This window comes from Pinus tabuliformis, chromosome 7 (genome assembly GCF_031772625.1).
Source record: "Pinus tabuliformis cultivar Carrire ecotype Pingquan chromosome 7, CPIR1, whole genome shotgun sequence".
NCBI lineage: Eukaryota > Viridiplantae > Streptophyta > Pinopsida > Pinales > Pinaceae > Pinus > Pinus tabuliformis.
In genome coordinates, this window is record NC_142293.1 from 1,651,398,638 (window position 1) to 1,651,424,074 (window position 25,437).

Genomic DNA, 25,437 nt, shown 5'->3' on the forward strand with positions numbered 1-25,437 from the left:
CTTCTACCTTTTGATGTAGGTACAGAAATAAAATAACCAGCTCTACTTCCTTTTAATCTAGCTGGGCCATGAGGTTCTACTGCAGCTAAAAAGACATTCCCTAATATACAGTCAACATGGATGTCTGCAGTGGCGAATTTCATATATACACAGTGGGTATCAAAACATAGTGAAGCTCTAGGAATTTCATACTTGAGTTTTTTATTTCCTAGGCCTACAACCTCTCTTTCAGCAGGGACCCAATACTTAGCTGGAACATTTCTGATGTTAAGAATATTTATATCTGCACCAGAATCTAATAATGCAGTCATGAAAAATATCTGGCCTTGGATACAAATTTTTACCTTAACATGATGTTATTGACAAGTGATGGTGAACAGTCTCATATCTTGAAAGCCAAAATTTGGATCTGTCCTTCCTTCAACAACTTGAATCTCTTGGCTATAAGCTGCTGTGTTCCAGGAATCTTCTTCTTTTTCTTCCTTGATTTCTTTTCCTTTCTGAATTTCTGCAATTTGAGCTTTGATTGCAAAAATCTCTTTTTTGAGTTGGTGAATTTCACCACTCACTTCTCCCAAAGTCAGGGACCTCACTTTTCCTGGTTTCTGGTGATGCATTTGGAAAGATTTAGTGTTCCTTTCATAGGATGCATCAACAAACAAAGGATTTTTACCTGATTCTTTTGAAGCTTTAGATTTTAGCTGGTCTGTAAAGGCTTCTATCAGACGGTTTTTCATATCTCCTTCCTCCATTGTTCTGATATGAGATAGTATCTTCATTTCTGCTTCTTCCTCTGCAGATGCCATTAGAACTTTTTCTTTAGGAGGCTTTGTCCTTTCTTCCTCTTCGCTGGAACTGTACACAAATTCATAGTCATCTTCATAAAATATATGACATGCACATTCTTCTGAATTAGAGCAAGAACATTCAGATGATTCAGAATCAGAATACTGGCCCATATTAACTTGAAATTCTTCTTCTGAAGTACTAAAAGAATCAAAAGATGATTCCTCTAATTGGTGTTGCTGGGCTGAGTCTTTGATAATAAGATTTGGGCACCTTTCTATAACATGGGTCTTTGATTTACATCTCAGGCAAAAGATAGGACCTGAGTGTTCTTTCTTGACCTGTTTAGCCTTCTGAGCATAAACAGCTGTCTTTTTCCCTCGATTTAGCTTTGATTCTTCCCCTTGGGGACATCTTGAAGTTGTATGCCCGTTTTGGCCACATAACCAGCAAGTGATTTTATTCCATTTTTCTTGCTTGTTTGTGTGCAAGTGAATGTCAGAAGGGTTATAATAATGAGTTTTTGGAATATATTTATAGTGGCCCTTCTTATTCCTTGAGCTTTTATCCTTTGTAGAATACTTTCTTTTATTCTGGGGATAATTTCTTTTGTTCATGTAGAAAATTTCTTTAAACTCTCTATTGGCTCTTTTCTTTGATTTTCTCTTTTTGACTAATGGGTCATCAACTACCAGTCCATATTTGCTGCAGATGGACTTTCTATCTGGCAGCCTGGACAATTTTTCCAGAGATTTATTTACTTTTGAGCTTGTACAAAGACTCACCAATGTCTTTGTAATATGGGAATAAATTTCTCCCCATGTATAAGACTCAAAAGGTAACTGAAAGATTTCTTGCAATCTAATATAGTCAACAAATCTGGAAGGTAATGCAGCAAGATATACCTGCTTCCAAAGCAAGTTTTTGGAATCTTTTACTTCATAGATTCGCTGCATCCAATCTCTGTGAAAGTCATCAAATTGAGACATCTTATGGCATTTGAGGTTCATCAATATGACCTCATGCTTGTTGGCAATTTCTGTCTCACTGCCACACCAATGTTCCAGAATCATTGATGTGAGCGCACCAATCATATTACTGGTTACAGTACCATCAGAATTATGAATGACATCTCCTTTCTCATCTTTGAGAACTTCGGCTTCCATAGTTTCAATGAGTTTAGGAGAAGATTCAGTCTCCCACCACCTGAGGAGAGTTCCTGTAAAACATTGTATGATGGTTCTGCAAGCATCTACTTCTGATTTTCCTCTGAGACACATGAGTTTATATTCAGTATACATTAAATCAATCATCTGGCAAATTTGGCCAATGCTCATGTTGTCTATGTTCCATTCTCTGTGGGAATCAGGAAAGAAAGTATGGGCCTCAGGCATTTTTCCTTTCCCTTCAATGTCAGGGGCAGAGTATCTGGAAAATCTATGTTCAAGAGGCTCATAGATTGGGAGGATTTGTGTTTCCTGGGACTTTTGTTCCTTTTCTTCTGTCTCTGGTTCCTTAAATAAGGAAGCAATATTTATGTGCTCTGACTCTTCAGGTTCTGACGTAGTTTCTTTGGGGAATAGCAGAGGGAATTTATTTATGTTCCTCACAGAGTTCTCAATCCTTATATTTCTTTTCATCAGAAAAGAATTTGGGACTGGCTTTTCAACTTTTGTAATCTGCATCTTTTCAAATTTTTCATTCAAGCCAGTGAGGAGTGTCTTAGTTACATCAATATGTCCAACTAAGTTTTCTCCTACTTCTTCAATTTTATTTAATGACTCTCTAGTGTAAGAATGAGTCATGCTGGAATCAAACTGTAAATTATTCAAACAAGTATTTACACTATTTAGTGATGACTGCACAACATCAATTTTTCTTTACATCTTCTGCTTTGGTCACGTTCATTTCCAGACCCTTTATAGCAGTATTAGTCCAATTTAATTGTTCACTAGCCTTCTGAATTCTTCCATCAATTCCTAAGGCATTATCGTCTTTTTGGACTAGAGGGATGGCTTTGGCTACATTTGTTTTTTCTCCTAAGATAATTCCTTTATATGGAGGAAATGTAGTAGGAGTTTCAACTGTGGATCCATCAATTGCAGTCCATCCATGCTTATCAGTCATACTGCTAGAAGTAGCACCAGTTAAAACATTTATAGGAGCAATTTTATCTTTCCATGAGTAGAAAGATATCCAAACATTATTTACTTCCATATAATGTTTCCAGTCTGTTGCTAACTTTCTTTTCTGATCTAGGGTATATCCCTGGTCAAATTCATCTGCTTGAGGATTTGTATACAAATCCCAATTCAACATTTCTTTCATCCATTTAGAACTGATTTGTGATTTTAAGCATCCATCCATAAGTGCAAAAAACTTATGCATTTCCATGACTGCAGGCTTTTTACAGTCAGAAGGAATCTGTTTGAATCTGCATTCTGGAATCAGTTCTGATTGCTCAAGTTTCCCCAACCCATACCTCGGCTTTGCTGATCTCATTAAGCAAATCATCTGAGTTAGCCTAGGGTCTTCTTCTTCTATTGAATGGATCATGAGAACATGATCTGAATCAGACTCAAGCTCATGTGGGAAAGGAATATCAGAACATTTAGGATTCGGGCATGAGCTGATAGAAGTGGATGGAGGAGCAACACCAGTGCGAGGGTTATGGTGCAGATGAACATTCTGTTCGGCTAGAGTAAGTAGATTTATGACATTTGTACAATCTGGACATTTTACTTCTAAAGAAGAAAAATTAACAAGCTGAGCTAATTCAAAAAGCTGTGGATGTTTACAAGAAGAAAAGGATGATGATGAACAGGCGGTATCGACAGTGGAAGGATCTCTGTAGTATTTAGATGTTCTACAAGCAGCGTCTATTCTTCTCCGATCAATGGTTGACCTACGAGGAAAGGATATGACTGCATTGGAAGCATTTTCAGTTATGTTGGCAGAAGTGATATTTCGGGGAATTTGTGGCCTGGAGTGATTTACAACCCAATGTTCAGGGAATTGCAGATCTTCCCATTTTATCAATAGATGTTCAATCTTTTAGTTCCTTGGGTCAGTTTTGACTACCACACTTGATTTGGAATCTCAACTGGGAGTATGACGAATTGCAGGCCATAAAGTGTTGGTATGTCTGAAACAGGCTTTGGTCTGGATGGCTATATTGTTCCTTTTTCTCTTCATATCAAAACCCATAGTATGGATTTGCAGCTGTAAGATATCTTTAATGGTTTCATCAAACACATATATGGAAAAGTTTGGGAAACAATCAAAGTATACAAGGCCATCAGACAAAGGGGCTACAATCCCACCGATTATAGAATCTGTATATCTATTATGCGTTAGATCTCTAACAGTAGCAAGCACAAATGTTTCTAATCCTTTATGTACTAAAGGATTGATGCCAACCCGAATGCAACCAAGATGTAGATAATTTGTCTTTAACTTTTTTGCTTCTGCTTGTAAGGCTTAAGGATTTAGCAGTGGTATTGTCTGAATACTCTCAGAGTTCTCCTGAACTTGACTAACAGACTCTTTAATGCTAATTCTAGATGCAGCAATTAAATGGAAAGGAGCTAAATCACTATAGACTTCAGAGGGTGTTATATCTGGTAAAGCCCATCTTGTAGAGGGCTGAGATTCCTCATAAGTAAGTTCAGTAGAATTTAAGGTTCTACTTGAACTATTTTCAAACATTTCTTTAAGAGGATTTTCCTCTGGATGGGAATCTTTTTCTTCAAGCTCTCGGAATGAAACTGACTTTTTGAATGACTCCATTCTTACTTAAAACAGTGTAGATCTGAGTACCAACCTTTAGAACCAGACGTTACTGGCTCTGATACCAATTTCTAGCAGGGGCTCCTGTCACGAGCTTGCTCTTTCTCTGTGTCTCTTTCACCAGTCAATCTAAAAACCTTCAGTTGCTTCCACAAATCTAACCTCTAAGCACACAACAGAGCAATCAACTCAGCAACAAAGTTTGTACCACTTCCAATTCTCATCTTACATTTTAGAACCACATTATGAGGGAATAGAATGACAACGCCAACCCCACAATTCTCCTTTTGAGAGGCAACATGAAAGAAACCCCATACATTTCTTTTATATAGCACTAGTTCCCCTATATTTTTTGTCTTCTTCAATTTCAAGGACTTAACTTGTTCTAGAAAAGCAACTCTAGAATTATGTACAATCATTGTTGAGCATACAATATCATTTTGAAAAAGAAATGTGTTTATCCCTAAATGAATGTCGAGCATCTCAAATATGGGGAAAAATTTAGAACGGGACTAATTAAATCTCTAAACCCAAAGCCACAAACTTTCTTCCACAAAGTTCCCAAACCACCAACCTTTTATTTTTAGAATTTACAAAACCTATTCCAAATAGTCTTCACAGAAAAAGAATAAATAAATAAATAATCAATAGATTAACTATTCGCGACATAAAACACATAATCGAAAACCTTCCCATCTATTTTTTGCTAAAACATCCCAAGTGAGAATTTTCTCAAAAAAATATAAAAAAAATGAATTAAACCACTATTTTAATTCAAAAATCATATTTTCCATAATCAAAACATTGTATCCCTACTTTGTAAACCTTACGTTGCTTATTTTTAAACCATAAAAAATATCCTCTTTATCTTCCCAATGATTTTCATCTCTAAAAACTGCTATGCGTTGGCCATCTCTAAATTATTTCATTATTATCATATTTGTTCATGAGTCATGAGTGGGAAAACATCGCTAATATATCGCTAGCAAGTTTATCCGTTAATATAGGGAAGAATACACGTGGAAATAATGGAATGTTGATGGAGAATTATATATATACATATTAAATAAAACAGAGGATACATATCCATTCCTGGGTTACAATGTCAATGACACACGCTTATGTTATCCCTGACGTAGCATCGATGTATATATTAATGAATGATATAAAATATCCTTGGATATAATAATAATATTATAATTTATAATGTTTCAACTCGATCGATATCTAATTTGCAATAGAATAATAAATAATATATATAGAAATATGTACTTTTGAATATATATATATATATAAATATAATATTTGTTTGGGATAAAATTTGATATTTTTTTAAAGTAAGTGTAATATATATAGTAATTTGTAAATATTTTGATTTAAAGCGGTCTGGAGTATGCCGTAAAACTGCTTCTGCTTGGCTAAGAGCTCGTCTTCCTCGGACGTAAGGAAACAGGTTAACGGCCCAAGACCCAGAGGCATCTGGCAGGAGTGAAAGCCTGCTCCCTTACGGACCACCAACGGGTTATTACAGGTGGCGTGGTTTTCCTTGATAACGGTGATTAGTCAAATCGACATTCGCAGATAGCAGCGAGAGATGGTTGTCCTCACTGTTGGTTTGACACCTGAGTTTGATAGGTTTTGCCACCTCCGAAAGAAAAAAAAAAAAAAAAAAAAAAAAAAAAAAAAAAAAAAAAAAAAATTGATTTAAGTTAACTATTTAAGCAGCTGGATCAAGCTTTCATTAACCATGTAAATGGTTCGATTGAGCTTTTTAAGTCTTAAAATTAATAATTTTAGTATTTTTTTTTATCAAATTTTTTGCAACTCCATTTTGTATCCTAGCTTACATAGGGTTGAATTTGTCTTGAGACAGTGGAGTTGATTACGTTGGATTCATGAAGGAATCCTCTATCTAATGGCATATGAGTTTGACATTTTTGAATTCATGTGATATTTTTCATGTAATTTCTTTTAAACATAATGCTTGAAATTTTTTTGAACTATTTTAAGGAGGTTGAATAAAAAATCAATATCCTAAAATATAGACAATGAATTTTTTTCAAAAAATACCACTATCTTGGTTTACAAGTTCTCTTCAAAAGAGTAATTTTGGTTTTTCAATTTATTTAAATAGTTGAAAAAAACCTTTCATGAAGACGTGTCTACAAAATGCAATTGAAATATTACTTGGGCAACTTCGAAAAATAATAAAAAATATATAGTTTTGCATTAAAAAATAAATTTTAATATGAAAAACTTAGCTCTCTCCGTGTATATCATGCTCATAGATATATATATATATATATATATATATATATATAATACACATTTTAGACTAAGTTATGCTAGGTGAACACACTCATACCTCTTAAGATGTATGAAAATTTACCAGGACAAGCATATAATTTAATGATACTAAATACTTTTGCAAAAAATATTATTAGGACAACAAAAAATCCTCCACAATTTGTCTTTTTTACTTCGAATCAAAATTCCTAGTGTTTATATGAATTTAGGGCTTCAATTCGATAAAAGAAGAAAAAATTGAAATTTAATCGCCACACTTGGCCCAAAAGTGTAACCCATCTTCATGATTTCAACCATGGTCTCTCACGCCTTCCAGAATATTTCTTCTGGCCTTTGCAACATCCTTCTTCCATTGGGTTAGATGATGTGCATTCGACTTTGGAGGTTTTTCAATATCAATTTTCACATATTTTAACACACCATTGTCATCGAGCATTGCTTCCATTTGATCCTTCAAGTTTATGAAATTTGAGGTACCCTTTAGGGCATACTGTAATCTTAGAGCATTGAAATAGATTCTTCCAAACCTGAAGAAAAATTGTTGCACTGAAGTTGATCCTTTGAAAATCCTAAGAGACAAGTACGAAATACTGGTTCTAATGTGATTTCATGGCTCTTCTAATATGTAGAAATTTGAAAGAAATTGAACTTGCTCAATATTTCAAATTGAAAACAAGAGACACCAAGAGACACAATTCTACTCTATTGATCCACTAAATGAAAATCACAATTTAGAACAACATGCAGAGACATGCAACAAGCAAAACCACAATTACACAATGATTTCTAAGGGAACCCAATTGGGATAAGAACCCCTCAAGCCTCTTTACATTAATCAGTTGGATAGAGAAACTATTACAATTGCTAGCTCCAACTCTGAGCTCACCCTGTAAAAGAATAATTTTTCTATCTACTCAATGAGAAACTCTGGCCAACACTTAGCCAATTATTTTCACACCAAGCCTCTTATTTCCTTGCACAAATCCTAAGGAAATTGGCTCCTAAAAGATAAGAATTTCTTGCAAATTGATTGCACAATTCCCAAGGATTGATCACTTACAACATGCAACACCTGTACACTCAAACTAGTTTATAATTGTTGTTACATTGCCTTCTCGTCTACACTTCAGCTAAGGAATTTGAATTCCTTGCATGTACTAGCTCCTATGACTTAGATTGTTGTCCCACTACACCAGTGACCTTTAATTGATCAATAGTTAGAGGTCCTGAATACAACTGAAAATAATTGAACTAGATTACTAAAATTTAGAAATCACACATGCATAAGTGAATTCCAAGTCCTCTAACTCGAATTTACTAAGCTAACTAAGTGAAAAGATCCATGTCACACTATTTAACTACCTCCAGGTTGTCCTGATGTGGAAATTCCATTTACTCAATTTGAGTAAGGCTAAAGTCAAATTGAGACTTTCTTGTTACATTTTTTAACACATATTGTGGAAATTCCATTTACTCAATTTGAGTAAGGCTAAAGTTAAACTGAGACTTTCTTGCTACATTTTTTAACACATATTGTAGAATCTGGATCATATTAAAAATATTATTACTTCGAAATTTAAGGAGAATTCGTGGGTAAATAAAGAACTAGAGAGAAATAGGAAATTTTTGATATTATGAGAAGGTGATCAACCCCAATCTTGAAAACCAAAATTATTTCTCTGTATTGACTAGTATTAAGAAGAAAATGAACATTGCCAAGATTAGAAGTAATTTCCATGTATTGACTAGTATTAAGAAGAAAATGAACATTGCCAAGATTAGAAGTAATTTCCATGAGCTTGGTACGGAAACTCGGCAATGGTCAATTCTCAAAATGCCATGGGATGAAATAGTTTGTTACCTATGCTAGCTTTAGAAGGTTGAAGATGAAAAACACTTTCTTTTATATTGTCCTCCTTATACCTACATTCAATCTAATTTTCAAAATATTGGTCACATTACCAACCTTCTTGACCCTTTACTTTATCAAAACTATAATAATCTGAGAATACTTCTCTCACTTTTCTTTGAGCATAGAAATAAAATGTTAAAGAATTCATATTAATCTCTTGGGTACCATATAGAACTTAGTTTATAATAATAATCATCATCATCATGAAATGTAAAATTTTTATTTAATTGTTAAAAAATTTAAACATGACTATATATTTATGGTGTATTCCATAATATTTTTAAAAAAATTCATAGCGCATTAATTATAGTTAATATTTGGGTGGAAAAGTGCCAGCTGAAATTTTTTTATACTAATACCATGCACATTGTATTCAATAGGGATAAATATCAATTTATGTATATAAAAATATAATATGCATTAGTGTCACTTTGCGTATATATATTTTTTTGGAACATTAACCTTCTTATATCAACTAATAATTTATATATTTAATTTATGTTAAATAATATTTTTTTCATCTTAAAAACATATTTTATAAAATTAAATTATAATTTTTTTTTCTTAAATCATTATACTTAATATATTTAAATATATAAATATTTTATTATTTCAACTATATTTTTTTTTTTTCCGAAGGTGGCAAAACCTATCAAACTCAGGTGTCAAACCAACAGTGAGGACAGCCATCTCTAGCTGCTATCCGCGAATGTCGGTTTGACTCATCACCGTTATCAAGGAAAACCACGCCACCTGTAATAACCCGCTGGTGGTCCGTAAGGGAGCAGGCTTTCACTCCTGCCAGATGCCTCTGGGTCTTGGGCCGTTAACCTGTTTCCTTACGTCCGAGGAAGACGAGCTCTTAGCCAAGCAGAAGCAGTTTTACGGCATACTCCAGGCCGGTTATTTCAACTATATTAACTTACACAGTTAAGATAAATGGTTGCTATTTTCTTTATTATATAAAATTAAAATTCTTGAATTATATTTAATCTTAATTAAAAATAAAAAATAATAAAATTTATTTATTTATCCCTTAATTTTAATTAAAAATTTTCGCTTTTTTCGCTTAAAAAGCTAACTGCACCGCTATCCCAAAAATTAGGTTTTGGGTTAAATATCCATGTCTACACTGGCAAGGAATCATCCTGGAATCTTTTAATCCAAAGATGAATGAAATTAAAGAGATCTCCATTACTACTCGATCGTAACGTGCAACATCACTGAGAGAGGACACTCACTTTCAATTTGAAACTCAAGTGATTTTAGTGTGAAAGCACAACTTTAATTGGTGTGAAAGTGGGTTCTAAAAGGTCAACATTACACACATCACCTTACAATCATGGCCGACGTATGGATGGAAAATTTCTTGCTAGCATTACTAAACAATATTGAATAGTTAGCATGTATCCTTTCACATGTTAAGTAATATGCTAGAATTTGCACTAATTGCATCATTTATAATAAGACCACATACATATAATATTAAATTGCATCATTTATAATAAGACCACATACATATAATATCCTTTAATAGAAAAAATTTCCACAAAAATTAATAAAAACATTTTCTTTCAAAATTAATACTTTATTTTAAATATAATTTTTCTTTAAATTTATTTATTAAAATTTCTATAAAATTTATAAAAAACATCTCTAAATTAAAATTAGAAATGAGTAGAATTTTGAAAAAATCCCTTTAAACCACGCTACAAAAAAATATCCACAAATTAGAAATACAATTTCAACTCAACAATATTATTACTAATACAATTTTACCTCAAAAATATTCTAATACAATTTTACCGCAAAAGTATTCTAATCTTTTTTCCTAATAGGTAGGAATCTAAACATCATCCACCTTTAACTTGGACACGTTGATAATAACCTTTCATTTGCCCTTTAGTTTTAAGAGAACAATAAAATTTTGCTATAAATATTATCTCCTAATATTATTATAGGTTAATACCAATACCTTCTACATTAATGTGCTTGCAATGGGGGGAGGGATTTTTCCACCACTCCTTGTTAACATCTTCACCCAACCCTCCATAGAGGGGATGTAAGACAACAACATTAATGTTGTGAGGACATTCATCATAAATGACAAATGGAGAAAAGATTAAGGTCAAATCATTAATATGAAAAGAAAATAAAGCTGTGTGATAAAGCAAGGGTGTGGAAGAATACACTTGGAGATAGAGGATACTTGATGCAGGTGTTTACACTTTTGACCTTTTAGGGGTCCAATCATACAGCTGCACGGTTGAACAAAACCTACCACACTACTCGCATTTGCATCGCAATGCAGCAACGTGCATATGTAGAACGACAGAAGGGCATCGTTTTTCACGTTCCAAATCTGTTTTGGGTCCACATGAGCCGAATCTGTTGAAGCAAACACATCAAATTTATCACATGTATCCTACTGCGAACACGCCTGGTGCCTGTTCTTTGCGGTGGGTAGGAATATTCCTGAGAAGCTTCTAGTGGTGCCCACACGGCATCCAAGATCCAGCGAAACTGCGTAGGAAGGAGTTTTGGAGAAGCGTTAAACAGAAGCAACCCATCTGCCCTTTAAATCCACACCATAACACACTCATCATCAGGTATCACAGCGCAAGAATTCGTATCTGATTTAGCTCCTCTGGCTTGCAACCGATTTTCACTTTACTAAAGCACTCTAATTCGTCTCGGATTTTCACTTTACTAAAGCACTCTAATTCGTATCTGATTTAGCTCCTCTGGCTTGCAACCGTTTTTCACTTTACTAAAGCACTCTAATTCGTCTCGGATTGCAGTTTGCCCAGGTGCTGTCCTTAGGGTTTGGTGGTCGTTAGGGTTTTTGTTTCTCTAATGGCGATTCCGAAGACGACGGTAACAACTGATAGGAAGTGGCTAGAAATCGCCCCTCCTCGGAGAGTATGTTTGGGAAGACGGCGGCCCTTGGAGAAAACACTGCGGCCAATCGCAGAAGAGCGCAGCCTCAGTAATAGCGAGCTCCTGGATGGCCTTTGCCCTACTTTTCCTGCTGTCAGTGGCTTCAGGGCGGAGGGCGATAATGAAAGATTTGCGTCAGCGGAGTGTTAAAGGTTTTCTCTGCAGGTCCCGCAATCTTTTTGGAAGTCTTGAAAATCAGGGAGCTGTTTATGGGAATCGATGCGTGATCTGGATAATCCCTGTAACGGACTTATTCCTCTGTAATTGGAAGTCTTGAAAATCAGGGAGCTGTTTATGGGAATCGATGCGTGATCTGTATAATCCCTGTAACGGACTGCTTCTTCTGTAATTACCCAAATCTGTAATATATTTTTTACTCTTACGAAATTACGAAAATATGTTCAGAAATGGATGGATTTGTGTTCTGAATGGTTAGGCTCATTTCCGCTGACATCTGTATGATTGGCATTATTTGAAGATTAAATTCGGGTTTAATCATCAGGCCATAAAATTATTAATATCTTCCAGATCCACAATTTTGTGCAACATCCATTTTGGAAATTTCGACTCATGGCTGGCGCAGCAGAGGATCTAAGCTTAAATGTGTGTGACTGGAATGCACTTTCGGGAATTTAACCTCTTAATTTCCAGTTTCCAGTTTTGATGCTAGCTTTCTAAAATAAGCCTGGAAGCCGGCTTTATTGGAAGCCTGGTGGAAGCCTGGTTTAGCTGTGCATAAATTTTTTTCCAATATTATTCAACATAGTCATCTCACCCAGAATTATCATTAAATCCTCCCAACCACCAATGCTATACATCATTGACAAAAACTTTCTAAAATTTTCACTGTTTGCAGAGCATATCCCTAATGAAACCTGGCGATAGCAACGTCTCTTTACGCATCTCAACATGGCCCACAATGTTCACTGTGTGCAGAGCATATCTCTAATGAAACCTGGCCACAGCAACGTCTTTTTACGCATCTCAACATGGCCCACAATGTTCATTGACAAAAACTTTCTAAAATTTTGATTGTGTGCAGAGCATATCTCTAATGAAAGCTGGCGACAGAAACGTCTCTTTATGCATCTCAACATGGCCCACAATGTTTGGAGCCACTTTGCTCATAGCATATAACGTATAAAAGCTATTTGAATTAATTATGTTTTATCTTTTAAAAAAACTTGAAATAAATGCATTATGGATTGTTTTTATAAAATGTATATTATTTCTATTCCTAACTAAAATAGATCCATGTTTGAGGTCAAGAGGGATTAAGGTAGATCCATGTATAAGTCCATGAGGGATTATGGGGAAAGGATTAAGTGTAACTCCACACAAGTATATTCATTAAAATGTATTGTTTTAATGAAATCATTTCAATTTTTTTATTAATTGTTAAGTGGTTTCTGTATTGTCTTTAATAAATTTAGAATTTAATTAGATTAGAATTTATTTATCATATATGTTAGGGTTTTTATTTTTTTTATAAAATAAGATTAATTTATATTTATTATTTTATTTTTAAAAATTTAATGATATTGATATTTAGGTTGATAGGCTTTTTTTTGAATGAGTGAATCAGATATTTTTGTCTACCATTTTGTTAAGCCAATGACATTTGTCTAAATTGACATTGAAAATCAACACGAGGTTGTTACAACAAGAAGGTATTTTAATCATTTTTTCCTCCCCTCCACCTATAAGATAGTCTTCTATATATGTCGTTCCTAGGTCTGTGAGGATGCATCTGGATAAGTCTTAGGGATGAGAGAAGTTGGGAAACTTCCTCAATTATTAACCCCAAGCCAACTCATGACATCCTAGGTCAAACAAATCATCTTGGGAAGGCTTCATTCTAGAAACTTAGAGCTCCACCATTTCCTGTAAGAAGACATCCTATGTACTTTTAGGGGAAGGAGCAACATTTGGTGCAAATGTAAATATCCGGTCTTAATGGTATCAGAGCCAAGTTGGTTTGTTTCTCTATCTATTTAATTGGATATAGTTACATCTTCTCTTGTTGTAGCGGACCCGTATCATGCCCCGAGAATCACTGAGTTTTAGGTCGCAACCAAAAGAGAATAGACCATTTGTTGTAGGTGGAAGGCAAGGCATTTAGGTGTACAACAAAATGGATTCAAAATTATCAAAAACAAACCAGGTAGAGATTGAAGCACCATCTCCTCTAGTTTCTCTTCGAGGCCGAAAGTGTTCTTATAGAGAAGCTTCGACTTTCGCTTCTATTATTTCTATTTCTGAAACAGACCGAGACCCAAACTGGCAAATCCCGCCAATTTTACCTGCTCAAGTATATAACATGCCCTTTTATAAATATTTTGACTCTTCTCAGATTCGGCTTCATTCTGTTGACATAAGTTTTACATCTCAAGATGAACCCACCCAAATCCCCTTGCTTGAAAAGTCACAGATCAACTCGGGAAAATCCCAAGATTTCAAATAGTGCCATTTGCGCGAAATCCATTTTGGCCTGGACGCTCTCGTTCGACCATCCATGAATATCAATAGCCTTTACGTTGTGATAGATACTCAGCATAACCAATTAGCCGATGCCATAATAGGAGGATTTGTCAGCCCTATGCCTGACGGCCCTACCTTTGGTATTGTCTATCCCAAGTATTATGTGTCATTACATGACCCTTACATCTACAACCTTCTTCAAGCTTATATTCATCCCCAAGGTTTTGACATGAAACACCTATCTAAAATAATTCAACTCAAAACTCTGACTTTTGTTCTCTTTGACAATGATAGCATGCCCCCACTACAGCCCCATATCCGTCAGACTTCACAACTTATAAGTGAGGTGGAATCTAATTCCAGTAAATCTACAACTCCTATTACATTTGAATGGACTAAAATCCAATATCCTGAACCTTGGGAAGCTAAATATGAACAGTACCACCAATCAGCGTTACTGAAAGACAGCGAGAAGATTGCCAAAGCACGTCTGATTCCATTTAATGCTACTACCCAATCCTTCTGGTTACCAACCCAAGTTCAAACACCTTTTGAGAGAAGGTTGCAGAGATGGTCCAAAACCATCCCGCAAGCTCTTCAATAGAGCTTACTATAGAACACCAAGGTCAGCACCAGCAGTGTCCTGCCTACAATCATCAGATACAAAATATTAGTACTGCTACTAAGCTAGAAAGACCTCACATTTTCATGCTCACTTGGGTACCCTAAGAAGAAACAACTAAAACTGTCAAAGTTAGCATGGGAGAAGAATCCTACACTCTAGGAAGGAACTTGCCTTATATATATTTCTAACTGTTTGATGATGATGGTCAAAAAAAAGGGAATTCATCCCTTACACCACAGTACCAGTAGCAACTGCGTCTAGCACTAACACTGCACAACTTAACTATGAAAATCTCTAGCTTGACCTCAAGTCAAAGAACATTAATGATTTGCACAGTGACATCCTTAAGGTTAAACAAGTAGTCTCTGAAGAAAATGAAATGTGAAAGAAGATTTTAGCAAGATTAGAATTGTTAGATCACAAGATCGCTGGCATATCAATCCTTACAGAAACCAATGCAAAGCTAGACCAAAGGCTGCCAGCTATATCTTAGGTTTTGTCCATAACTACCCCAATCATCAAGAAGTTAGGATCTAAGGTTTAGATCCGTGACTATTGTATTTTGGACAAACTATCAAAGTCGGCTATGTTTACAGATAATCCCAAGAACAAGCTTAGGCGCACTTTCAACTTTAGCGTAGCTAGTCATAGGCTACCTATGTGGAAGTTTGGGATTCAAACAACCGAAGAAGAAGAGATCAAGGTAGCTACTTCGGTCATAGAATCCTTCTTGCAAGAGGGGCAAGAAAACGGTCCTGCCCTTTCAAAAGAACAAATAAATCAGTTCCTTGTTTATGTAAAGCAAGAACCAGGTATCCCTTTGCGGATTACCCAAGTTGGCAAAACATCCAGTCCCATATCAGTAACAACGACCGGAGTTTCAACTATGAGTGCGACCATCCAAGCTACGCTGCAAGAACCCATGTTTTTTCAAATTACCAGCCTAAGATCGAAATGGAGAATGCAATGAGTCTCCTCAATAGTTGGGCAATGAAAAAAAAGATTGATGACCGCACCCTTTCTCTCCGCAGCATTGCGAAACTCATTATCAATGGATTTTGTGGCTTATCACATACATGGTGTCATTACACCTCCACAGAAGCCCAAGAAACCATCCTTAGCCATAACAATCATGTTGTTCAGTTTCTCATTTTTCTATGTGCACAGTTTGTCAACCTTACAATTGAGGAAGATCCAGACCATTACAGTGAATTGTATATGTCTAACGAGTTAGGCAATCTTGGTCTTATGGAAGATTATTTTTGTCAAATGCAGGATTAGCTCATCCGATCCAATTCCCATGCTAATACAACATAGCTCAAGAGGTATATCTAGAGTATGCCTGGTGTTCTTCCCACCGCTATCAACAAATATTTTGAAGACAAACATCTTTCTCTGTCAGGCATGACCTTAGTAATGGTCCATGGCCACATCAAGAAAGTCATTGAAGAACATTGTAAGATTTGCACAATAGTTGGCCAGATGCCCAGCTGGGGTAAGGGACCCTTCAATCGTGACCCCAAATGCTCTTGTAAATCCAAATATCCGCACAAGAAACATTGGTCCTCAGAGTAAGTTTTAGCCAGAAACTTACAAGAAGCCATATCAGCCTAGAAAGAATCCTTTCTAGAATAAACGACCATTCCTTCGATATCAAAAGACTCTGAATAAATCAGTTTGATGTTTTATTTTCAATAAGGAAGGTCATTGGGAAAACAAATGTCCACAAAAAGCATAGAAGCCAAAGCTAGCAACTCTATTCACAGATACCTTAGAACCTACTATGTGGGATCCGTTCTACTGCGATTATGATGAAGACCCTACTAGAGAAATTTATTATCCAGAGGATGATTCCAAGGTAGAAGAAGAAGATTGAAACCTCGTTCCCGGTTTCCATGGAAGTTTTGACCATGAAGATAGTTTGTAGTCCTACCGCTTTTGTATGTTTTCTATGCCTAACAAGAAGCTTGCAGACTTGAGGCAAAAGCACTAGCAAACACTACCATGGAACATAAATCTTTGCATGAACACTCATGATGAGATCAAAATAATCGAGGCCGCCATGAGCACTTTAAACCATCCAGAACTTCATTCATCCAGCAGATGATGACCAAACAAAATGAGAAAGAGATAGCCTATTCTGTTGCCTCCCACTGGCATCCGGCTGAGTTATACGTTGACCATCCAACCAAGCATCCAGAGCGACAACTTGTCAGAGGCACATCCATGCGTATGCAAATCCATGACAAGGACGAAAAGATCAGATCCCTTTCCGTAGAAATCCAGGTGCTCAAAGCACAATTGCATTAGCACGAGAAAGAAGTTGTTGAATCCATCGATGATGATTTCGACCATCTAGCAACTAGGGCTCTAAATAGTCCAAAACAATCTTCCCTTGTCTCTCTTGCACCAGATTATGCCTAACAACCTGATTCCCCTGATTTGTCTGCACTTTATCCTGGGAAGTATCTCTTTCTCGCCAGTCGACATAAATTATATATTCCTCTTACCTTTTTTCCTCCTAATTGTAAACCATATTCCTTAGATCATTTACTTTATTCGGGCGCTCAACTTAATTTAGCTCTCAATATTTCTATTCCCCCTTTCTACTGGGAGAAATCAATGGAAGGCAATGCCAACATCACTGGTTCAATGTCTTCTCTCCCACATCAGGTAATTGATTTCCCTGTGTCCATCCAAGACCATCCAGTTCAATGTACATTCCTCGAACTTGATGACATCTCGACCAACATTATGTTAGGTTCTAAATTATTTACCCGTTGTTCTCCCATTTCTATTGACTACCACCAACTCATATTTTCCATGACTATTTCTCGTAAGTCTGTATAGATTCCTCTCAAAACTTCTTGTACATTCTTCGTCCCTCACAAGCAAAAACTAGAACAGCCAAAGCCTACATAAGTCTAGAAAAAAGCAAGAATCATTTCTTTCACCACAACTCATCATCAATATTATTTGAAAGAAATTTCTGAAAAGATTATCCAACAATGTACTTCGGATATCCCCAATGCTTTTTGGGCACAAGAAAAGTATGTGATCGATCTACCATATGCAGATGATATACAGATCAGACCACATAAAGCATCAGCTACTCTGATGAGTCCAACCAAGTTGGATTACTGCCAAAAAAAGATTATAGATCTCTTAGAAAAGGGCCTAATCGAACCAACCAAGAGCCCATGGGCGTGTCGAGCATTCTATGTCAACAAGCATTCAAAGATCAAAAGAGGCCAACCTCGCATGGTGATCAACTACAAGCCCTTAAATGCAGTGTTAAAAAATATGGCATATCCTCTGCCAAATCAAGCAACGCTTCTCCAAAAACTGAAAGGATGTAACATCTTCAGCAAGTTTGATCTTAAATCAGGTTTCTACCAAATTGGAATAGCTGCTAAAGATCGTTATAAAATGGCCTTCGTTGTCCCACATGGACAGTATCAATGGAAGGTAAAGCCTTTCGGTTTAAAGAATGCTCCTAGTGAATTTTAAAAAAGAATGGAAGATGTTTTCTGTGGCATAGATTGGTTAATTATATGCATAGATGATTTACTTGTATGTTCCGAGAATATCCAAGAACATCAGAAACATCTCCAAATATTTTGTGAGCATTGTGTTAAACATGGATTAGCTTTGTCAAAATCCAAGATTGGGATTGGAGTAACAGATGTAAGTTTCTTGGGTTTGAAGATTGCTAATGGTAGTATAGCACTGCAAGATCATGTGCTTCTAAACCTGCAAAATTTTTTAGAGCAAATCCTAGACAAGACCCAGCTGCAATGATTGCTAGGCAGTTTGAATTATATCAAATGTTTCTATAAAGGACAAGCCCAAGATATAGTTTTCCTGCAACAAAGATTAAAGAAGGCACCAATCCCATGGAATCAAGCCATGACCGAGGCTGTGAAATCCATCAAGGAGAAAGTCTAGAACCTTCCTCCTCTCAAGCTCTTGACAGATGAAGGATTTTATGTCCTTGAAACATATGCATCAAATTCTGCACGGGGAGGCATTCTTCTTGAATGCATAAATGGCACTGAAGAGATTTGTGCCTACACCACAGGAACCTTTCATGGAGCTGAACTCAATTATCCTTCAAGCGATAAAGAAGTACTTGCAGTCAAGAAAAGTATATCTCATTTCAGGGTTTATTTAAAACTTGTTAAATTCTTGGTCTGAACAAATCTCAAATTCATATCGGGTATGATAAAAGCAAACCGTTAACTTGTTGATATTAACGTTCGCATCATGCGATGGGTAGTCTGGTTAGACGATTATGAATTTGGTAGTGAACATAAGCTCGAATACCTCAACTGCATGGTAGACCTTCTCGCACATAAAGCAGTGGACCCTTAGCTTAAAGAGGAAGCAGTAGTGGGCCCATAATAATGTGTCTGATTTTGTCCCCATATGTCGAAAGACTTTAAGTGTTGAGATAATGCAAGTTGTCCACTTGCACCCGAATCTTTACTTTTAACCGGCACTCACTGGTCATGTAATAGTCAGCCGACGAATATGAATATTATAAATGAGTGGCTACGTCCCTCATAAAATTCAATCTGATTTGTTCTAGTCCTTGATAAATTAGTCGGAATTCTCTTCTCCTCTTCTTCATAAGAGTGATGCTAGATTGCGCCTGTAGTGTCATGCTCAGTGCAATTAAAGTATCAGTCACTCGCAAAGACTAGAGTCTGTAAGTGTTATTTGCTGTCAGACTATAAGGAGAAACGTTTGGTGCAAATGTAAAGATCCAGTCTTAATAATGAGCGACATGATGCACACTAGCATGGAGAAATGATATACATGAAGACAAAAGGTTGGGGGCTATAGGTTGTCTAGACAAGCACAAAAAGGATGGAATTGAATGCATTCAAGATAGAAACTAAGTTAAGTTGAACTAAGAATCCTTTAACTATAATGGAGTGGAAAATAGGCTTATAGTTATAAAATATTTGGATTGTGAAATAAGAGATGGTTTTTGGGCATGTGGTATTGATGAGCCATGGTATTGTAACAAAGTCTATTTACAAATTAATAATATCCATGGTAAAGTGGGATGAATATCCATGGTTAAAAAGTTTGCTATATTGTAAGTATTAAGTTTTTATGTGCTTATTAATGAAATTTAAATATGGTTACAAAATTATTATTTTAATTTATATGGTAAAATGGATTTTAATTTATAGCTACTATTTATATCTTATGTGGTTTAATGGGATAGTGGGTTTAGATATATCTCACAATTAGTTATAATTTTTTTTCTTTTAGATTTAACTAACAAAATGTTATAAAATTAAATTGAAATAAAATATTTTGATTTTGAACTGAGAGATGGTTTTTTGGCATGTGGTATTGATGAGCTATGGTATATGCCCATGGTTTTGTAACAAAGTCTATTTACAAGTTAATAATATCTATAGTAAAGTGGGTGTGAATATCCTCGGTTAAATTTATTTTTATATTTTAAGTTATCGTAAGCATTAAAATTTTAATATGCTTACTAATTAAATTTATATATATTACACAATCATTATTTTAATCTATCAAGTAAAATGGATTTTACCTTATAGCTACTACTTATATGTTATATATTTTAATTTGGTATGTATATTATGACTTTCTTTTATTTAAAATGTTATTTGTAATTTTATTAATAAAAAAATTACAATTAACAAATTGAATTTTATTTTTTTAGCTTTTTATAGACACTACAACATCTGCCCCATATTGGACTTTATATTACTTTTAACCTTTTCTTATTAGTTAATTTGGCCCGCATATAAATGTTTACAAATTTTTTATGCCTTATAAATTGAACATATTAATATAAATTGAGCATATTGAGCCTACATGTAAAAATGCTGACAAACTTTCTACATCACACCATTGGGCTGTAAAGTGCTCTTCGACATAATCACCCCTTGGTTCCCATAGTTTGATGCCACATCTATGGTCATATCAATCATGCCAGTATGGGTGAGGTTTGCAAACCTCCCTCTTCCCTTCTAACATGAGCAAGTCCATGAAGATATTGGAAACACTTTGGGAAAACAAAAAAAAAATTACCTAGAAAGATTAGAGAAAGACGTCTTCACTTTTGCTAGAATATGTGTGGAGATAGGTCTTAGCAAAGGGCTATCATATCACATAATATTGAAACACAACAACTTACAATGGTCATTTGCAGAACACATGTCCACAGGCTAAGAATTAAAAAAAATAGAGGCAGTCCACTATTTTTTTCGTTTTCAAAAACATATTTTATAAAATTAAATTAGAAAAAAATAGATTTTTTAAAAATCATTATACTTAATATATTTAAATATATAAATATAATATTATTTCAACTATATTAACTTACACAGTTAAGATAAATGCTTGCTATTTTCTTTATTATATGACATTAAAATTTTTGAATTATATTTAATTTTAATTAAAAAAAAAAAAAAAAAAAAATTGATTTATTTATCCCTTAATTTTAATTAAAAATTTTCGCTTAAAAAGCTAACTGCACCGCTATCCCAAAAATTAGGTTTTAGATTAAATATCCATGTCTATAGCGTCAAGGAATCATCTTGAATCTTTTAATCCAATGATGAATGAGATTAAAAAGATCTCCATTACTACTCGATCGTAACGTGCAACATAAATGAGAGAGGAAGCTCACTTTCAATTTCAAACTCAAATTATTTTAGTGTGAAAGCACAACTTTAATTCGTGTGAAAGTGGGTTCTAAAAGGTCAACGTTACACACATCACCTTACAATCATGGCCCAAGTATGGATTGACCATCTCTAAATTATTTTATTATTATCATATTTGTTACTCGGTCATGAGTTGTTGGAGAACTTCTCCGTTAATATATGGGACTCGGGTGACAGCGTTATTCCCTAAAATAGGGAAGAATACACGTGGAAAAAATAACGGAATGCTAACGGAGTGTTTTAAAAACCGATTGAGGATATATATTTTATATATATATGAGGAGGATCTCAATTTAATTAAAAAAATAAACGTTAACTAAGAAAATACGTTTGAGATTTAACATTAATTTAATTATCTATATATATATATATATATATATTTAAAATAAATCTCAAACGTCTTAGCTAAGAATGCATATGTATGTATAGAATTTTAGAAGGTGCTCTCGAGGTGTCTCTGTGTTCATGGTGTTGTAGGAGGGCATGGCAGTTGCATGACTTGAGACTCTATGAGTAAGAGAAGCACTTTGATTCCAAGAGTTGGGGCTATCATGGGGAGGGGTATAAATAAGATCTTTGGCTCGTCATGGGTGCTCTTGTTGTGGCATATGTTAGGTACTTTCAGGTTTGGCGTTGGCGCTTTTATAATCAAACTATTATGAAAAAGCTTCAATGATATAATTGATTAATTAGAAAATATTAGTCCCTATAAAAAAAGTAGGTAATTGAATCGTGCCTAGCTTCATCATACTCAACCCTTAGTAAAAGCAAGTATAAGGGGATGGTAAGTGGAGAGTACCATATCCTATCAACTAGACTAAAGTATCAACACATCATAATGTATCAAATAGACTAAAGTATCAACACATCATAATGTTTCTAATTATATTGACATCATATCAACTAAAGATTACTCATAACAAGTTATGAAAGATATATTCATCAGATTACACCTCTCAAACCAAGTAAATATCTAATCAATGACTATTCCAAAAAGAGTCCACCCAACCATATAAAACACCCAAGTCTAGTAAGAGGGTAGTTGGTATGCAATGCGAAGTTTAATAATTGCTAGAAAAGAGTACAACACATACTAAGATGCCATTCATCAACAATTAGCCACCAAAGGAAACCCTAACAATCATCCACGGAGGATGATACTTGTAAGCATTGGCTAGGGATGATCAGTGAAGAGTTAATCATCCATATATAATAATAACATTTGCTACCATAAACATCCAAATATCGTGCACAACACTCAACACTCACAATAATAGATTACTCCACTTTCAACTCTAATGTATTTAATGTAATATCTAGAGTAAAGTTTTCCATTAAAGAGTTTGACAATCCAAAAGAGACAATCAAGTTATTTTGGACTAATTTTTTTGAAAGAATAAAAAACAATTGAAAAATTTCTTGCTAGCATTATTAAACAATATATTGAATAGTTAACATGTATCCTTCCACATGTTATAGTAATGTGCTAGAATTTGTACTAATTACATCACTTATAATAAGACCACATACATATAATATCCCTTAATAGAAAAAATTTCCATAAAAATTAATAAAACCTTCTTTTTTTTTTAAATTAATACTTCATTTTAAATATAATTTTTCTTTAAATTTATTTGTTAAAATTTCTATAAAATTTATAAAAAACATCTCTAAATTAAAATTAGAAATGAATAGAACTTTGAAAAAATCCCTTTGGAACCACGGTAAAAAAATATCCACAAATCAGAAATACAATTTCAACTCAACAATATTATTACTAATACAATTTTACCTCAAAAATATTCTAATACAATTTTACCGCAAAGGTATTCTAATTTTTTTGCTAATAGGAAGGAATCTAAACATCATCCACCTTTAACTTGGACACGTTGATAATAACCTTTCATTTGCCCTTTAGTTTTAAGAGCACAATAAAATTTTGCTATAAATATTATCTCCTAATATTATTATAGGTTAATACCCCTACCTTCTACATTAATGTGTTTCCCATGGATGGAGAGATTTTTCCACCACTCCTTGTTAACATCTTCACCCAACCCTCCATAGAGGGGATGTAAGACAACAACATTAATGTTGTGAGGACATTCATCATAAAAGACAAATGGAGAAAAGACTAACGTCAAATCATTAATCCGAAAAGAAAATAAAGTTGTGTGATAAAGCAAGGGCGTGGAAGAAAACAATTGGTGATAGAGGACTTGTTGATGGAGGTGTTTACAGTTCTTGACATTTTGGGAGTCCAATCATAAAGCTGCACCGTTGAACAAAACCAACCACACAATTGGCATTTGCATCACAATGCAGCAACGTGTATATTATGTAGAACGACAGATGCGCATCGTTTTTCACGTTCCAAATCTGTTTTGAGACCACATGAGCCGAATCTGTTGAAGCAAACACATCAAATTTATCAGATATATCCTACTGAAAAGGACAACACACTTGACGTTCCGAACACGCCTGGTGCCTGTTCTTTGCGGTGGGTAGGAATATTCCTGAGAAGCTTCTAGAGGTGCCCACACGGCATCCAAGATCCAGCGAAACTGCCTAGGAAGGAGTTTTGGAGAAGCGTTGAACGGAAGCAACCCATCTGCCCTTTAAATCCACACCATAACACACTCATCATCAGGAATCACAGCGCAAGAATTCGTATCTGATTTAGCTCCTCTGGCTTGCAACCGATTTTCACTTTACTAAAGCACTCTAATTCGTCCCGGATTGCAGTTTGCCCAGGTGCTGTCCTTAGGGTTTGGTGGTCGTTAGGGTTTTCTTTTCAAGATTGTATTCTCCCTGCAAAGTGAGTCTGCTAATGGCGATTCCGAAGACGACGGTAACAACTGATAGGAAGTGGCTAGAAATCGCCCCTTCTCGGAGAGTATGTGTGGGAAGACGGCGGCCCTTGGAGAAAACACTGCGGCCAATCACAGAAGAGCGCAGTCTCAGTAATGGCGAGCTCCTGGATGGTCTTTGCCCTACTTTTCCTGCTGTCAGTGGCTTCAGGGCGGAGGGCGATAATGAAAGATTTGCGTCAGCGGAGTGTTAAAGGTTTTCTCTGCAGGTCCCGTAATCTTTTTGGAAGTCTTGAAAATCAGGGAGCTGTTTATGGGAATCGATGCGTGATCTGGATAATCCCTGTAACGGACTTATTCCTCTGTAATTGGAAGTCTTGAAAATCAGGGAGCTGTTTATGGGAATCGATGCGTGATCTGTATAATCCCTGTAACGGACTGCTTCTTCTGTAATTACCCAAATCTGTAATACATTTTTTACTCTTACGAAATTACGAAAATATGTTCAGAAATGCATGGATTTGTTTTCTGAATGGTTAGGCTCATTTCCACTGACATCTGTATGATTGGCATTATTTGAAGATTAAATTGGGGTTTAATTATCAGGCCATAAAATTATTAATATCTTCCAGATCCACAATTTTGTGCAACATCCATTTTGGAAATTTCGACTCATGGCTGGCGCGGCAGAGGATTTAGGCTTAAATGTTTGTAACTGGAATGCACTTTTGGGAAATTAACCTCTTAATTTCTAGTTTTGATGCTTTCTTAAATAAGTCTAGTCTGGTTTAGCTGTACATAAAATCTTTTTTTCAGGATTATTCAACATAGTCATCTCACTTAAAATTATCATTCAATCTTCTCAACCATTGTGAAAAAGAAATGTGTTTATCCCTAAACTAATGTCGCACATTATAAAATGAGAAAAATTAAATCTCTAAACTAATGTCGCACATTATAAAATGAGAAAAATTAAATCTCTAAACCTAAAGCCATAAACTTTTTCCAACACAGTTCCCAAACCACCAACTTTTTAATTTTAGAATTGACAAAACCTATTTCCAA

The 25,437-nt window shown here is 35.0% G+C and overlaps 2 protein-coding genes across 2 annotated transcripts; both read left to right on the forward strand.

The window, feature by feature from the left end:
* Positions 1-11,243: 11,243 nt before the first annotated feature.
* On the forward strand, positions 11,244-12,124 carry LOC149254757 (uncharacterized). The gene has a single exon (XM_089457089.1). The coding sequence runs from the start codon at positions 11,651-11,653 to the stop codon at positions 11,882-11,884; it is 234 nt and encodes a 77-aa protein (XP_089313215.1). The 5' UTR covers positions 11,244-11,650; the 3' UTR covers positions 11,885-12,124.
* A 12,035-nt stretch (positions 12,125-24,159) lies between these two features.
* On the forward strand, positions 24,160-24,905 carry LOC149254758 (uncharacterized). Its single transcript, XM_089457090.1, has one exon. It carries the CDS (start codon positions 24,393-24,395, stop codon positions 24,624-24,626), a length of 234 nt encoding a protein of 77 aa, XP_089313216.1. The 5' UTR covers positions 24,160-24,392; the 3' UTR covers positions 24,627-24,905.
* The last annotated feature ends 532 nt before the right edge of the window (positions 24,906-25,437 follow it).